We start from the raw sequence: 16,196 nt of genomic DNA on the forward strand, positions 1-16,196 counted from the left end.
GTTGGTTGGGAAGGCTGGAAGGGAGTTGCTGTGTGTCCTGGGGTGTGTGGGGAGCCCAGTTTGTTGGGAAGGCTGGAAGGGAGTTGCTGTGTGTCCAGGTGTGTGGGGAGCCCCTCCCTCAGCCCCAGAGCAGGGTGGGCAGGGGGCTCACGGGCTCTCTTTCCAGATGCTGGCTTTGGCACCACCAGCGGAGGGGCCTTCGGCACATCGGCCTTCGGCTCCACCAACAACACGGGCGGCCTGTTTGGGAGCACACAGACCAAGCCAGGTACTGCCTGGGGGGCCATCAACCCAAACCAGCCAAACACACACCCTCCCGACCCCCAAATGCACACCCATCAACCCCCCAGCAGGCAGGGCTGATGGACAGTCTGTTTCTGTCTGCAGGAGGGTTGTTTGGGTCGACCACGTTCAACCAGCCAGCCACGTCCTCCACCAGCACTGGCTTTGGCTTTGGGACATCCACGGGCACCTCCAACAGCCTCTTTGGAACCACCAGCACCGGTGGAGGCCTCTTCTCGTCCCAGAACAATGCCTTTGCCCAGAACAAACCAGCTGGCTTTGGAAGTGAGTGACACTGCCCCTCTGCTGCTCTGGGAGAGCACAGGGAGCTGGGTGTTCCCGTGGGGCAGGGAAGGGTGGGTGGGCCTTCTCCTGAAGGACACAGAGACACCCTGGTGTGCTCAGCAGCCAGGGGTGAGCCCAACATGCTCCTGAATCTGGAGCTGTCATTCCAGCTGGAAGTTTTAAAGTAAGTTGCTAAAGGTGTTTGGCTGAAACTTTGTATTCTGAAACATCTCCTGGTATTGTTTGATTTTGGGTTTTTATCTTGCTGTGGCAGAGCAGTTACAGCATCAAATTCCTTTAATCTGCTGTAATTCCACAAAGTGAAAGGAACTGCTTGCAGCCCCTTCTGAGAAGAGAAACGAAACTGCACTCACTGCTTGTATTGTGGAGTGATTGTGTAATTTTGTTCCTGCTTGTCTGGAGTGGGGCAGAACTGGCTGCTGTGGGTTCTGTGCTGTCCCTGGGGTGCTGAGTTAGGGACACTTTGCACCAGCAAACTGCTCTGGCAGCACCATCAGTTCTCATCTTTGCTGGTTTTTCAAACCATTTTCTAATTTGCATAAACTATTAGGTTTAAGTTTTAAGCTTCAGGTGTGTTTTAATTGAGATGTTCTAATTTGTTCATGATTTCCCCAGACTTTGGTACAAGCACCAGCAGTGGGGGGCTCTTTGGGACCACCAACACCACGACCAACCCCTTTGGAAGCACCTCTGGCTCCCTCTTTGGCCCCACCAGCTTCACTGCTGCTCCAACTGGCACCACCATTAAATTCAATGTAAGTTCTGGTTTTTCTGCTGATCCAGCCTGTCCCCTGTGGAAAGCAGAGTGTGTTGCAGTTATTTATGGAATGTCTTGGTCACTGAGGTGAAAAAGTGAGGAGTTCAAATGCAGCTGTTCTGAAATGGTTTGAAAACACCCCTTTGGAGGAACCATTGCACTGAACATAGGAGGTGTAATTAACTTCATAAACTGGGCTTGTTTCTGTCCTGAGTTTCACAAACTTCTCAAACCCTGTGGAATTCCAGACTCGCTGGGTTTAGAGCTGTGCTAATGCTGCTGAAGGGGTAAAGCAGCTCTTACAGCTGAGGAAATGCCACAAAATTCCATGTGGTAAATAAAGACTAAAGACCTCTTGGAATGGGTGAGGATCAGAGCAGTTCTCCCTGAGCCAGCCTGGCGTTGGGAGTGGGATGTGGAGGGTGGGGAATGGTGCCCTGTGGGCGAGGTCCCTTTAAGGGGGGTCAGTAACTGCTGGTGAGTCTGTGGCAGTTGGGCCTGCAGGTGGCTCAGCACAGGGGCCTTCCCGGGAGTGGGTACCTGTGGCTGCTGCAGGCAGATCCTTTCCCCAGATACCTGTTGGTGCAGATCCTGCCCCTCTCCGTGTGTGGACTGAGCTGCTGTAAGGCCGGGGCAGAGCTGGGGGGCTGGCTGGGCTGGCTGGGCAGTTGCAGTGCTGTTGATGTGCACCTTCATGGCTCTGTGACAGAGGGGGGACAGGGAGATCCGTGCAGAGCTCCAGGATTTGTGTCAGCAGTGGAGACAAACTGCTCTTGCAGTGAAACCGAAAGCAGAATTGCTGAGAGTTGTTCTGGGTGAATTCCAGTCCATCGTCCCTGAACACACCTGGGCGAGGCCTCAGCTGTGCAGATACACGTGGAGTCATAAACCAGTCACAGAATGGGCTGGGTTGGCTTGGGCTGGGGTGGGAGGGACCCCAAAGCCCACCCAGTGCCACCCCTGCCATGGGCAGGGACACCTCCCACCAGCCCAGGCTGCTCCAAGCCCTGTCCAGCCTGGCCTGGGACACTCCCAGGGATGGGGCAGTCACAGCTGCTCTGCCCACCCTGTGCCAGGGCCTGCCCACCCTCCCAGCCAGCAATCCCTTCCCAATATCCCATCCAGCCCTGCCCTCCTTTAGCTTAAGGTCATTCCCCTTGTCCTGTCCCTCCATCCCTTGTCCCCAGTCCCTCTCCAGCTCTCCTGGAGCCCCTTTGGGCACTGGAAGAGGCTCTGAGGTCTCCCCAGAGCCTTCTCTCCTTCAGGCTGGACCTCTCCAGTTCTCCCAGCCTGGCTCCAGCACAGAGGGGCTCCAGCCCTTGGAGCAGCTCCATGGCCTGCTCTGGACTGGCTCCAGCAGCTCCTTATCTTTATCCTGGGGTTCCCAGAGCCAGAGGCAGCACTGCAGGTGGGCCCTGAGCTGGGCAGAGCAGATGAGTCACACAGAGCTTCAATCTGTGCCAAGTGCAGGGGTTCTCAGGCCCTGCAGGGGACTGTGACTGAGTTACCCCCAGTGTGTGGGTTCTGCCCTGGGGACTGTGGTACCCCCAGTGTGTGGGTTACCCCCAGTGTGTGGGTTCTGCCCTGGGGACTGTGGTACCCCCAGTGTGTGGGTTACCCCCAGTGTGTGGGTTCTGCCCTGGGGACTGTGGTACCCCCAGTGTGTGTGTTACCCCCAGTGTGTGGGTTCTCCCCTGGTGACTGTGGTACCCCCAGTGTGTGTGTTACCCCCAGTGTGTGGGTTCTGCCCTGGGGACTGTGTTACCCCAGTGTGTGGGTTCTAACTCTGCTCCCTGCCCTCCCTCAGCCCCCCAATGGCACTGACACCATGGTGAAGTCGGGTGTCAGCACCAACATCAACACCAAGCACCAGTGCATCACTGCCATGAAGGAGTACGAGAGCAAGTCCCTCGAGGTCAGTCCAGGCTCTCACATCCTGCTCTTGTTGGGCTCTGGTTAGTTGGGTTAACCTGGGTTAACTTGGGCTTTCTTTGGCCGTTGTCTTCTGTGCTCATTAATGTGAGAGTTTTAATGAGCCTCCAACATCTGCCCCACACATGGGAAAGGTGTCCTTGAGTAAACATTAATGCAAGCCCACCTTAATTGCAGCTGGGTTTAAATGCTTAATGCAGGTTTGGAAGAGCTGAAATTCCATCTCCTGAGGAGGACACATCTCCTGCTGGGAACAGTCCTGCCTTGCTGAGATAACAGCAGGATCCCAGACAAAACTCAGTTGTTTATTACAAACTAGTGTTCCTAAGGATTTCATCTGAAGCCTCCCCTTTGGGCTGGTTTGTGTGATCCTTCAAAACAGATCTGCTGTGGGAAAGATCTGAAAAACCTCTGGGAAGTCAAATTGAAGCCCAAACGTGGATCTCAGTTCAGATCCTGGTTTTGGTGTCCTTGTTTTTGAAAATGTAGATGTTGCAGCTTTTCTTGAGCCTTCATCTTGGTGTAGGTTGAGGGCTGTGTGAGTGTGCTGAGGACACTTGTCCTGTGTAAAAAGAGCTGGGTTTTCAGAGCTGGATTTTCCTCCAGGAACTCCGTCTGGAAGACTACCAGGCAAATAGGAAAGGGCCCTCCAATCCTGTGGGAGCAGGAGCAGCCACTGGCCTGTTTGGCTCTTCCACTGCCACATCCAGCACAGCCACAGGACTCTTTGGCTCTTCCACTACCAACACAGGATTCTCCTATGGACAGAACAAAACTGCCTTTGGAACCAGTAAGTGCTGCCTGGTCCAGATTCCTGTGACTGGATGTGCAGATACTCTGTTTAAACTGGGTAACAATCTGGGGTGCCAGAGGGTGAACCAGGCTGGGAGCTCAGAGCTGTGCTGGTTGTATGGTCAGCATTCACTGATGGGATCTTTGCTGTAGGAATCTGTTTTCCTACTTGCCTTGGAAAAATTCAAACACCATTTGGATTTTTATTAGGTTTTGATGCAAACCGAAAGGTAAACAGATCATAGAATGGTTTGGGTTGGAAGGGACCTTGATTATCCAGTGCCACCCCTGCCATGGCAGGGACACCTCCCACCAGCCCAGGCTGCTCCAAGCCCTGTCCAACCTGGCCTGGGACACTCCCAGGGATGGGGCAGCCACAGCTGCTCTGCCCACCCTGTGCCAGGGCCTGCCCACCCTCCCAGGGAAGGATTTCTTCCTAATAATGGAGACTTGTGTTTGTGGAATTTGACTGTAAGCAGATCAAAATCCTGCAGGCTGTAGGAGTGGCAGTGCTTTCAGAGGAGCAGGGCCAGGCCCAGGGCACGGCTGGAGCTGTGCCAGGGCAGGGGCAGGTGGGATCTCAGCCAAAGGCTCTTCCCCCAGAGGGTGGTGGGCACTGCCCAGGCTCCCCAGGGCAGTGGGCACGGCCCCGAGGCTGCCAGAGCTGCAGGAGCCTTTGGGCAATGGGACAGGGCAGGGGGGACTGTTGGGGTGTGCTGGGCAGGGCCAGGGGAGACTTTTGGGGTGTGGTGGGCAGGGCCAGGGTGGCAGTGGCTGGTCCTTTGGGGTCCCTCCCAGCTCAGGGTATGCCATGACCTTTTTTCCTGTTGGATGCTTGACGTGTGGGCATGGATGGGCACTGAGGGGGGACTGTGGGTGGGCCATGGATGGGCACAGCTGGGTGTGGATGAGCACTGAGGGTGGACTGTGGGTGGGCACAGCTGGGCGTGGGTGGGCACTGAGGGTGGACTGTGGGTGGGCACAGCTGGGCGTGGGTGGGCACTGAGGATGGACTGTGGGTGGGCACAGCTGGGCGTGGGTGGGCACTGAGGATGGACTGTGGGTGGGCACTGAGGGTGGGCTGTGGGTGGCACTGAGGGTGGCTGAGCCCCGTGCTGTGTCACAGGTACCACGGGCTTTGGCACCGGCACCACGGGCGGGCTCTTCGGGCAGCCGTCCCAGACCACGAGCCTGTTCAACAAACCCTTCGGCCAGGCCACGACCACACAGAACACCGGCTTCTCCTTCGGGGGCACCAGCACCCTGGGCCAGCCCAACACCAGCACCATGGTGAGCAGCTCTGGGCCTGCATGTGCTCCCCTCACACTGCAGCCCAGCTCAGGAGTGCAGCACAGGCTCCCTCACACTCCAGCCCAGCTCAGGAGTGCAGCACAGGCTCCCTCACACTCCAGCCCAGCTCAGGAGTGCAGCACAGGCTCCCTTCCCTCACACTCCAGCCCAGCTCAGGAGTGCAGCACAGGCTCCCTCACACTCCAGCCCAGCTCAGGAGTGCAGCACAGGCTCCCTCACACTCCAGCCCAGCTCGGGATGCCAAGCTGGGGATGCCAAGCTGACCCCGCAGCCTCCTGCCAGTCTGGTGGGGTGCAGGGTAATGGGCAGCACTCCTCTGGTCACCAGTAAGCTGCACATTCCCTTCTCCAGGCACGCTGCTCTCCAGCAACTCAAGTGTTCCCATTCATGTTCACACAGATAATGTAGTTCCATGATTAACTTGTGGGAATTCATTAACAGTTCTGGGCTTTATGGTGACTAATGAGCAGCAGCCATGGGCTCCTGTGACAGAAGGATGCTGCATAGCTCTAACTTGTTGCATAACTATGGACTTTGGCTCCATGTATCCTATATTCTATTCTTGGGAATTTGTTGTGGCTTCTCCTGTGAAGTGTTTCCTTTCCATCTCATTCACTCAGCAATGAGGAAATTCCAATATCCTTTAAAGCTTGAAGCATAAATTCTTTGGGTCTCTTTTTTAAAATTTTCCTTTTGTAACTGAGTTCTTGAGGAGGACTAAAGCTTCCAGAATGCTCTTCCTCCCTCCTCTTCCCCCAGCTTGAGGGCTAATGTACCATCATCTACTGTCTGGTCTTGTGTATTACATCTGTTACCCTCAGTGCTGGGCTTGGAAAAGCCTTGGAGTGTGAGCCTGACCTGGTTCCTGTTTGTAGGGTATCTTTGGTGTCACCCAACCCTCGCAGCCCGGAGGCCTTTTTGGGACAGCAGCCAACACAAATGCTGGGACTGGGTTTGGAACAGGGACTGGCCTTTTTGGACAAGCCAACACAGGATTTGGTGTTGGTGGTTCGGTAAGTCTGTGCCTTCCTGATCAAAGAGAAAAGCAACCAGGGTCCTGTGCAGGGCATGGAGCTCCAGAAGTGTTGGCTTGGGAGTTCAGATGCCTGAGATGCAAAACCAGAGTGGTTTGATGTAAACTGAAGGATAAATGTTTAATAGAGTAATTTTTTTAACAAGTGAAGTGTGGAGTGATGGAACCAGCAGCAGAGCCCTGTGTGGCACCAGGGCTGCCTCAGCGTGGGGTTGGAAACCCAGGCTGGAGGTTGTGTTGGTGCACAAACCAAAAATGACCTTGATTTCTGATACTGAGTCATTTTGATTCTGGTGAAGTGAAAATCCCACAATCACTGAGGTTGGAAAAGACCCTTAAACCCCTCAAGTCCAACCCTGAGAGCTGGTTTTGGGAGGTGCATGTGGCTCGTGGTACCCCCTGTTTGTGGGAGGCTGTGTGGGCTCAGTTCTGCTTCCTTGCCCACAGCCAAACACCACCAGTACAATTCCTGCACTATCAGCCTGCCAGGTGTCTACATTCCTGTTCTTTTCCTTGCAGACCCTGTTTGGGAACAAGCCTGCTGGGTTTGGAGCCACCACGACCAGCGCTCCGTCGTTCGGCACCACCACGGGCGGTGGGCTCTTCGGTAACACAGCACCCCACACACCCCCTGCCTCGGGGGGACAGAGGGAAAGCAGGGCCATTTCAGTCATTGAAAACTGCACTGCATGTACCACACTCCTGGCTGTGCTCAGGGATTGGGGGTGTTAAAATTCCCAGGTCCTGGTGCAGGGAAACGTGGGCGGTGCTGGTTTGTACCTCGGCTCTTGTGGAACCCCCTGACTCAGAAAATAGATGGTTAAGTGTCACTGTTTCAGTGAGCCCTTAAGAGAAGGTGCAGCCTGTGTGGCCAGGAGGGACCTTGGGATCCTGGGGTGCATCAGGAAGGGCACTGGAGCAGGTCAGGCACTGATCCTGCCCCTCTGCTCAGCCCCACTGAGGCACAGCTGGAGCTCTGGGGGCAGCTCTGGGCTCCACAGCTCAGGAAAGACAAGGAGCTGTGCAGAGGGTCCAGGAGGGCCACAGAGATGGCCTTGAGTTGTGGTTGTGCAGATCAGGGTTCCCACTGCTTTGTGGTGAGAGTCAGAGAAGTGGCTGTGTGGTACAAACAGGATCAGCTGGGGGTTGTTCCTTCCAGGCACTTGAAGAAAGTACATTTTACTCTGTTGCCAGGTCAGCACCATCACATCAGTTCTGGCTGTCAGTGAAACTTTGGAGTTTGAAACAAACCCAAAAGCTCAAGGAGGCAAACCAGCACTTTTCTGTGCCTTTTTCAGTGTTACATTCATAACTGTAGTGTGTTTGTTACCACTGAAATCCCTCTCTGCTGCCTGTCAGTTTGACCTGCTCTGCTGGGAAGGGTGTGAGATTTGATGTGGGCTGTGCCAGGGCTCTTTGTCCCTCCCTGTGATGCTTATTTATTTAAATACCTGGGTTTAGTTACACCCCTAATCAGCTGCTGTTCCGTTCTTGAAGGTTTTGGTGCCAACACTGCTGGAAATAGTTTGTTTGGAAACAAGCCTGCAACTGGGACTCTGGGAACTGGGCTTGGAACAGGGTTTGGAACAGGTAAGAGTTTCCCAGCTCAGCTCTCATCAGCCTAAGCCCAGAGCTCAGCCTGCAGTGCTGGCCCAGCCTGGGGATTGTCTGTAGCTGAGGTGGGAAAGGCTGTGGAGGCTTTGACTTCAAGCCAGGAGTCCCAGTCTCCAGCCAGATCCAAGGGGAACTTGTGAGCTCAGTGCTAAGTGGCCTGTTAGAAACTGGGCAGCACTGGTGGAATTGGTGAGGTCCTCTGGTCTGATCCCATGAGTCTGGAGTGTCTGTAGCATCCACAGACATGGGGAGCATTTCCTGCAGTTCATGAGGAACTGATTCTTTGCTGTGCTGGTAGGTCTGTCACAGTCTGGCAGTAAATGACAGTCACCTCTCCTGTCACAGCTCTTGGGGCAGGACAGACATCCTTGTTTGGAAACACCCAGCCAAAGCTGGGGGGAACTCTGGGAACAGGAGCCTTTGGAGCACCAGGATTCAACACCTCCACAGCGACCCTGGGCTTTGGGGCCCCCCAGCCTGCTGTAGGTGAGTGTCCCTGACCCCCAGGCTGACTCTGCTGCCTGCCCTGTGTCCCCTGTGCCTGGGCAGAGCAGCACACCCCTCCCAGAGGCTTTGGGGTGACAGAGCTGCTCTTTGAGGCCACTTCTGTCCTCAGTAGCAGTGGAGAGACTGTGTTAATGACTTTTTTAAACTAATTATATGTGTATTTTTAAGTAATTCAAAGTTGCTTAACATTCCCAATAATTGCAGCTGGTTTAGAGCTTTGTTTTCAAGGTTACTGACATTTCCCATCATTGAATTTGGGGCAGTAAGAGTAGATGCTTGCAAAAAATAGGGAAATGCAGCATTGGCTTCTTCAGTCATTCCAGGTAGGAGGGTCCTAAAGGGCCTTTATCAGGCCATTGGGGACATGAATAAGGTGCAGTTCTTTCCAGCTCCCCTCTTGACTTGCTGCAGACCCTGACAGTGAACTGTGGTTCCTGGGAATTGTTGTATTGTTCTTTAGGAATAACCCATTCACTCTGGTTTGAGAATTAGAATTAAGCTGCTTTTGGTGGCTTGAACACTTTGTAGTGTGAGCACTTCGAGCATTTTAATGGGAATTAAAATTAGATGTAGAAGATGTAGAGACAAAATTAAGAGTGCCTTGTAGAGAGAACCTGTAAGTTTGGTTGCTGTAGCAGGAATGTCAGAATCCTGCATGGAATATTTCCCCTGCAGAGCCTTTCAGTAGCCAGCTGGACTAGTTGAGTGTTTGGGCAGGCCAGGCTCTTGCACTGCTGGCTAGCACTCCCTGCTCTCAGCTTTTCACCCACAGAGGCTCAGGGAATGTGGTGGAGGAAAAAGAGATGCTGTGGCAGCTGCTGCCCTGCCCTGTTCAGTGAGCTGGCACAGCTGTGGCAGCTGCTGCCCTGCCCTGTTCAGTGAGCTGGCAGAGCTGTGGCAGATGCTGCCCTGCCCTGTTCAGTGAGCTGGCACAGCTGTGGCAGCTGCTGCCCCTGCCTCAGGGAGCTGGCACAGCTGTGGCAGCTGCTGCCCCTGGCTGGCTCAGTGAGCTGGCACAGCTGTGGCAGCTGCTGCCCCTGCCTGCCTGGCTGGCTCAGTGAGCTGGCACAGCTGTGGCAGCTGCTGCCCCTGCCTGGCTCAGTGAGCTGGCACAGCTGTGGCAGATGCTGCCCCTGGCTGGCTCAGTGAGCTGGCACAGCTGTGGCAGATGCTGCCCCTGCCTCAGGGAGCTGGCACAGCTGTGGCAGATGCTGCCCTGCCCTGTTCAGTGAGCTGGCACAGCTGTGGCAGCTGCTGCCCCTGGCTGGCTCAGGGAGCTGGCAGAGCTGTGGCAGCTGCTGCCCCTGGCTGGCTCAGGGAGCTGGCAGAGCTGTGGCAGCTGCTGCCCCTGGCTGGCTCAGGGAGCTGGCAGAGCTGTGGCAGCTGCTGCCCCTGGCTGGCTCAGGGAGCTGGCAGAGCTGTGGCAGCTGCTGCCCCTGGCTGGCTCAGGGAGCTGGCAGAGCTGTGGCAGCTGCTGCCCCTGGCTGGCTCAGGGAGCTGGCAGAGCTGTGGCAGCTGCTGCCCCTGGCTGGCTCAGGGAGCTGGCAGAGCTGTGGCAGCTGCTGCCCCTGGCTGGCTCACAGAGCTGGCACAGCTGTGGCAGCTGCTGCCCCTGGCTGGCTCACAGAGCTGGCACAGCTGTGGCAGCTGCTGCCCCTGCCTGGCTCACAGAGCTGGCACAGCTGTGGCAGCTGCTCTGCTGTTCCCTACAGCCCTGACTGACCCCAACGCCTCGGCGGCCCAGCAGGCTGTGCTGCAGCAGCACCTCAACAGCCTCACCTATTCCCCCTTCGGAGACTCCCCGCTCTTCAGAAACCCCATGTCTGACCCAAAGAAGAAAGAGGAGGTAAGTGCACAGCACACTGGGCTCATTTGGTGGGTCAGAGTTGAAATTACTCTGCTTTGTGTTCACTGTCTCCACTGAAAGGATCAATCAGTGAGCAGCCAATTAAGTTGCCCTCTGTGTTCTCTCTCTGGTGCAGTGGCTTTTGACCCTCTCCAGGACACAAACTACTTTATTTTATTCCAGTGGAAGTTTCCTTGCCCATGGCAGGGGGTTGGAACTGGATGATCTTTATGATTCCTTCCAACCCAAACTACTCAAGGACTCCAAAATCTCCTGCTTTTCCCTGCATCAGAGCCTTGGCTTTGGAGTTCCTGTGGTGCTGCTGGTTGGGAGTGAGGATGGACAATTGTTAATGCTTGGAATAATGGTAGAGCTGTGCTTGAGCTTTACTTAGGACATCTCTGAGAGTCTCTAACAAACCTTTCCCTGCTGGTTTGTTTAAAAGACAACACCACAAACCCTTCTCAGGCTTTTGAAGTGTTGGGGGAGGTTGGAAGGGCTGCTTCCCTCAGGCAAATTCCTTGGGCTGGAGATGAGCCCTGCCTGGTGGCTGGAGCCCAGCAGAGCTCAGGTGGGCACAGGGATCCAGGCTGATGGATGGGGCTGTTCCTGGAGGCCTCCTACCTGAGTTTGTTATGGCTTCCCCCTTGGCTTCTCCTCCCCTTGGTGTTTCCAGGCCCTGGACTGGAGCACCTTAAAGCCGTTCCCAAACCCTCTGTCTTGGTTTGAGATAAGCAACTGCCAACCCCCCAAGCACAGAGAGAAAAGCCTCCCTCCTAACACCAGGGAAAGGGAGGAAAAGAGAGGGGAAAGGAAAAAACACTTCAAACTGCATTTATACTAAATCTACATATATTTTTCACAGAAAGAAAGAGACAATTAGAAGAGAGTACAAATGTACACTCACACAAGTCTGGAACAACAAGTTCCCCACCTCAACTTCTTAACGAACACACAAATTCTACTGTCCTAACTACACATTACTTAAGAAGAAGCTTATTCCCCAGGGAGACAAACCCAGGCAGAAAGGAGAGACCCAGAACAACACAGTTTACTTTCCTGAGATACCCTGTGAGCCAGTGGTGGGCCTGGTCCTCTCCATCCCCCCTGGGACAGCATCGTGTGTCCTCCCAAGAGGAGGGCTGGGAAGCCACTGCCTTAACCACTCCCACACTGGTTCCTACTTCCCTGGAGATGATGCCATAGTGTGGTATGGAATACAAAATAACTGGCTAGAAGAGGTCAGCTGTCAGCTCAGCCCAGCTCAGGTCAGCTGACAGCTTCAGCCTAGTCCAGACTTCAGAGCCCAAATCTAGGCCCACCTGGGGGAACCCATAACACCCTCCCAGCACGTGCTCTGGAAACTCCAACTCCTTGTTTTTGTTTCAGAGGCTGAAGCCAACCAACCCAGCAGCCCAGAAGGCCCTGACAACCCCCACGCACTACAAGCTGACCCCTCGCCCCGCGACCCGAGTGCGGCCCAAGGCCCTGCAGTCGGCGGGATCCGCCAAGTCCCAGCTCTTCGACGGGCTGGACGACGACGAGCCCTCCCTGTCCAACGGGGCCTTCATGCCAAAGTGAGTGCCTCTGGCTGTGCCCGAGAAGCTCCTCAGCAGACCCAATAAACCCCTATGCAGGTTCCTAAATCCCATGATTTTGGACACTGGTTCAAGTGGGATTAGCAATAGCAAGTTTTCTCCAAGACTTGAACTGTTTTGTAGAAAAGGTAGAAAAGTTCAGCTTAAACTGCCAAGACCCAGAGAGCTGTAAAATGAGATCAGCCCATGATGGGAGCAGACCTCCTGTAAAATCAATTAGGAATTCTTACAAGGAAAGCTTGCAGGGGATTCTCCTCCCTGCTCCTGAACTGGGAGTGTCACCAGGTTTGCTGATAGACATTTTTGGTGGGTTTGTCCCAGCCCTGGTTCTATTTCAGATCCACGTTTCTGTGAGAAATAAATCATGGCTTGGCCCAAGTGAAGCTTTTAGGTTCAGTCTTCAGGACCATCAGTGACAATCCAAGAGAAAAGGGGTTTGGAAAGCTTTGGAGTTCAGTAAAAGCAAAGAGCAAAAAACTGAAGTGACCCTGCAGTAAAATGCACGTGTGGGCCAGACCTTCTGTGCCTCTGGAGAAGCTGATTTGGAAAAGAGGGAGCCCAGTGATTTGCTGGGCTTGGGCTTTCAGACTTTCACTGGCTTGTGCTTTTTACACCTACCCACAAACCAAAGCCTTGAATGGAATTCCAGAGAGTGTTGGTGGCTCTTTATGGGAGACTTGATCTGTCCTGAGTGTGGGAGCAGGTCCCTCCAGCTGGTTCCTCATGCCTGGAGCATCCAGATAAAGCTAGAAATGCATATCATGCAGTGGATTGATGCAGATTGCCCTGTGTTGGTGTGTTTGTTTCCAGGAAGAGCATCAAGAAGCTGGTTCTGAAGAACCTCAACAGCAGCAGCCTGTTCTCTCCCGTGAGCCGCGAGAACGAGGACCTGGCGTCGCCCTCCGAGTACCCCGAGAACGGGGACAGGTGTGCTGAGTCACCTGCTGGGCTTTGTCCTCAGGCCAGCTGGGCTGGTCCTGCCTGTCCCTCTTGTTGCTGTGGAACAGGGAGTTCTTTCCAGGGATGTCACTTTAGCTGTCATTGGAAGTCATTGACCTTTGGCAGGTTCATTTCCTCCTAACTAACTATATGTTATTGCTGTGTGGCACTGCCAGGTCATCCCACCCAGAATCAGGGTCAGAGCAGTGACTTGTCTTTCTGGATGAGTCTCTCGTCATTCCCTGTAGAGAAAACCCAGGACATTCCTTGAGGGAAGTGCTAACCCTGACCCTGAGGTTAGAAGAACCCTTGCTGGTTAGTCCTCAGTGATGTGGAATTGCAGGGAACCTCTGCTGCCCCAAAGTCTCATAATTCTCTTTTCTGCACATGTATTTTGTACAGCTAAAAGGAGGAACCTCTGTGGCTGTGTCTTCCCCTGCCAAAGCCAGAATTCCAACCTGCTCTAAAAATCTCTGGCCATAGTTCAGCTGAACTCTGGTTTTCCTTTGGGTTCTTTTTATCAGGGGCTGAAAAAAACTCCTCAGCAGCTCAACATGTTGATTTTATTGAAAGCTCCTGCAAGTTAGACCTGATGTAGGAGTGGGGTCACCCTTGCCCTGCCCTGGGCACTTCCTGGGGCAGAGGAGTTTGGAGCTGTGGGCTTGCTCTTTGCTGCAGACCAGGCTCTGCTCACAGGGCATGTGCCTCAGTCCCAGCCACTGTGGGGCCCCTCTCCCAGTCTCACCAGTGTGTCTGTCATGGTGGGAGCCCCAGTGACACAATGGCAGAGGGAAGGGGAATAATCACTGCCTGCAGTTCGAGTGGGGGTTTTGTGTGGAAAGACAGCAGAAGTTTAAGCACAGGATGCCCTGGGTTGGAAGGGAACCCACAGGGCTCAGCTCCTGACCCTGCACAGGAACACTGACACAGGACCCTCAGAGCTGAACAATTCCATGTTCCCCTTCCTTTCCAGGTTCTTCCTGTCGGTGCCTCCCGAGGAGAACCACAGGCAGGACGGGGAGCGGGAGGAGGAGGAGGAGGCGCACGAGGTGACCCGGTTCTACACCAACCCCATCGCCAAGCCCATCCCGCAGACGCCGGAGGGCAGCGGGCACAAGGCACAGCCGGCCGTGGACGACACGCTGGTGGCGCTGAACATGCGGGCGGCGCTGCGCAACGGGCTGGAGGGCAGCAGCGAGGACGCCTCCTTCCAGGAGGATTCCCTGCAGGACGAGCGGGAGGAGGAGCCCGAGGCTGTGCACCACGTGTATCCTGCAGGTGGGGCGCGCCGGGGCCGGGGCGTCTGCTCTGGCAGCGCTTGTGAGAGTTCTCTGCTCCTCTGCACCCGCAGCCTTTGCTTTGCTCGCTCCTCCTTCCTTCAGAACACAAAGCGTGCTCTCCACTCTCCTCCTGCCTGTCTTGGGTTGAGCTGGCAAAACACCAGCTGTCCAAGACAGAGTGAAAAGGGAAGAAGAGGGAGAGGAAAAAACCCCTCCAAACCAGGTTTATGCTGAAACTAACTATATGTATTTATACAGAAAAGAGAAAATTAAGAGAAAACTTACAACATAACACACACACAAGTTACATATAACAAGAAATAACCTCCCACCCCCAATTAATACAAAGTCTATTACTCTAAAAGACACCCTGCAAGAAAGAGAAAGTAACAACAAAATGTTTCTACTTCCCTGAACTCAAACAAAAGGCAAGTAGTGGCAGCCAGAGCAAGGGCTGGCACAGCAAAGCAACTTTAGCAGGTCCTGTCTGTACTTCAGCCAGATGGAACTGACTAAGCCACACCCACACTCCGGCTCTTACCCCTTCTGAGATGATGTGTAACATGGCATGGAATACAACACTACTGGCTAGAAGAAGTCAGCTCTCAGCTCAGCCCAGCTCAAGTCAGCTGACAGTCCCAGGCCTAGTCTGAACTTTTAAACCTAAATTTTAGGCCTACTTGGCTAAACCCATAACACTGGGGCAGAAATTTTACCTGCTGAGTCAATGAGCATTTAAATTTTATCCCTCAATTTTGTATCACATATGTTGGAGTTTTTTAAACTCATGGGAAGGTGAAGGGGAAAAGATTTGTTGATCCTGCTGGGTAATATGTGGCATGTACTGAAACTGGCAGGTGATGTGCTCAACAGAGATGTCTTCAGACATTTTATGGGTGCAAAAAGCTTTTCAAAGGCAATTTAATAGAGAGCCTGGGAGCCTGTTAAATGTGAAAGAAGCTGTAGCTCGGTCAGCAGGTCCTTGAGCCCCCAGGCTCTTAAAGCTGGGAGAGTGTTTCCTTCAGGTGTTGCTGCATTTGCTTCTTTCTTTTCCCCTGCCCCCCTTTTCCCACTCCTGCTGTCTGAGCTGTGTCTGGGCTGGGACAGCCTGCCAGAGCACTTGGCTTAAATGTGCTCAGAAGGATGGAATGAAGCCCTTCTGGTGTCTGTTGGCTTTGGTGCACTGGCTCTCTGTCCTCTGAGGCTGCCACTTGTTCAGGCTGGCAAAAGAAATGGGCTGAAACTCTGGCAATGTTGGTAACTTGCTGCCAGTCACGTTCTCAGGGAGTGTTCTGTTGCAGGAATTGTTCTGACACGAGCTGGCTACTACACCATCCCTTCCCTGGAGGAGCTGGCCAGGTTCACCAACGACAGGAACGAATGTATCGTGACAGACTTCACCATAGGCCGCAAAGGTGAGCCCTCCCAGCCTGCCCAGGGGCTCCAGCACCATCCAGGGAGGCCTGAGCTGCACACCCTCAGTCTGGCTGTACCCTGTGCCCTTGCTCTGGGAGCAGTTTGCATCCAAATGTTGTAGGATTTTAGGGTAGAATAAATCACTGAATCAGACTGGTTTGGGTTGGGAGGGACCTTAAAGCCCATCCCATTCCGTGGGCAGGGACACCTCCCACCAGCCCAGGCTGCTCCAAGCCCTGTCCAACCTGGCCTGGGACACTCCCAGGAATGGGGCAGCCACAGCTGCTCTGCCCACCCTGTGCCAGGGCCTGCCCACCCTCCCAGCCAGCAATTCCTGCCCAATATCCCATCCAGCCCTGCCCTCTGGCAGTGGGAGCCATTCCCTTGTCCTGTCCCTCCATCCCTTGTCCCCAGTCCCTCTCCAGCTCTCCTGGAGCCCCTTTGGGCCCTGGAAGGGGCTCTCAGGTCTCTCTGGATTTTTTCCTTCTCCAGGTGACCCCCCAGCTCTCCCAGCCTGTCAATAATGGTGTTGAAGTGGATAATGCTCCTTCAGGATTTCCTCACTGGAAAGGAGTTGTCACCT

The 16,196-nt window shown here is 54.2% G+C and overlaps 1 protein-coding gene across 2 annotated transcripts in view; it reads left to right on the forward strand.

The window, feature by feature from the left end:
• Positions 1–16,196, forward strand: part of NUP98 (nucleoporin 98 and 96 precursor) — a 42,993-nt gene that overhangs the window by 5,067 nt on the left and 21,730 nt on the right. For both annotated transcript variants that reach the window (XM_071567700.1, XM_071567709.1), the window contains exons 3-17: positions 167–268; positions 388–567; positions 1,204–1,343; positions 3,153–3,260; positions 3,884–4,067; positions 5,196–5,359; positions 6,256–6,393; positions 6,933–7,020; positions 7,911–8,003; positions 8,373–8,513; positions 10,247–10,380; positions 11,770–11,957; positions 12,789–12,905; positions 13,891–14,195; positions 15,499–15,612. In XM_071567700.1, the coding sequence (XP_071423801.1) occupies positions 167–268; positions 388–567; positions 1,204–1,343; positions 3,153–3,260; positions 3,884–4,067; positions 5,196–5,359; positions 6,256–6,393; positions 6,933–7,020; positions 7,911–8,003; positions 8,373–8,513; positions 10,247–10,380; positions 11,770–11,957; positions 12,789–12,905; positions 13,891–14,195; positions 15,499–15,612 (2,196 nt within the window). The remainder of the gene's footprint in view (positions 1–166; positions 269–387; positions 568–1,203; positions 1,344–3,152; positions 3,261–3,883; positions 4,068–5,195; positions 5,360–6,255; positions 6,394–6,932; positions 7,021–7,910; positions 8,004–8,372; positions 8,514–10,246; positions 10,381–11,769; positions 11,958–12,788; positions 12,906–13,890; positions 14,196–15,498; positions 15,613–16,196) is intronic.

This window comes from Pithys albifrons, chromosome 1 (assembly GCF_047495875.1).
Source record: "Pithys albifrons albifrons isolate INPA30051 chromosome 1, PitAlb_v1, whole genome shotgun sequence".
NCBI lineage: Eukaryota > Metazoa > Chordata > Aves > Passeriformes > Thamnophilidae > Pithys > Pithys albifrons.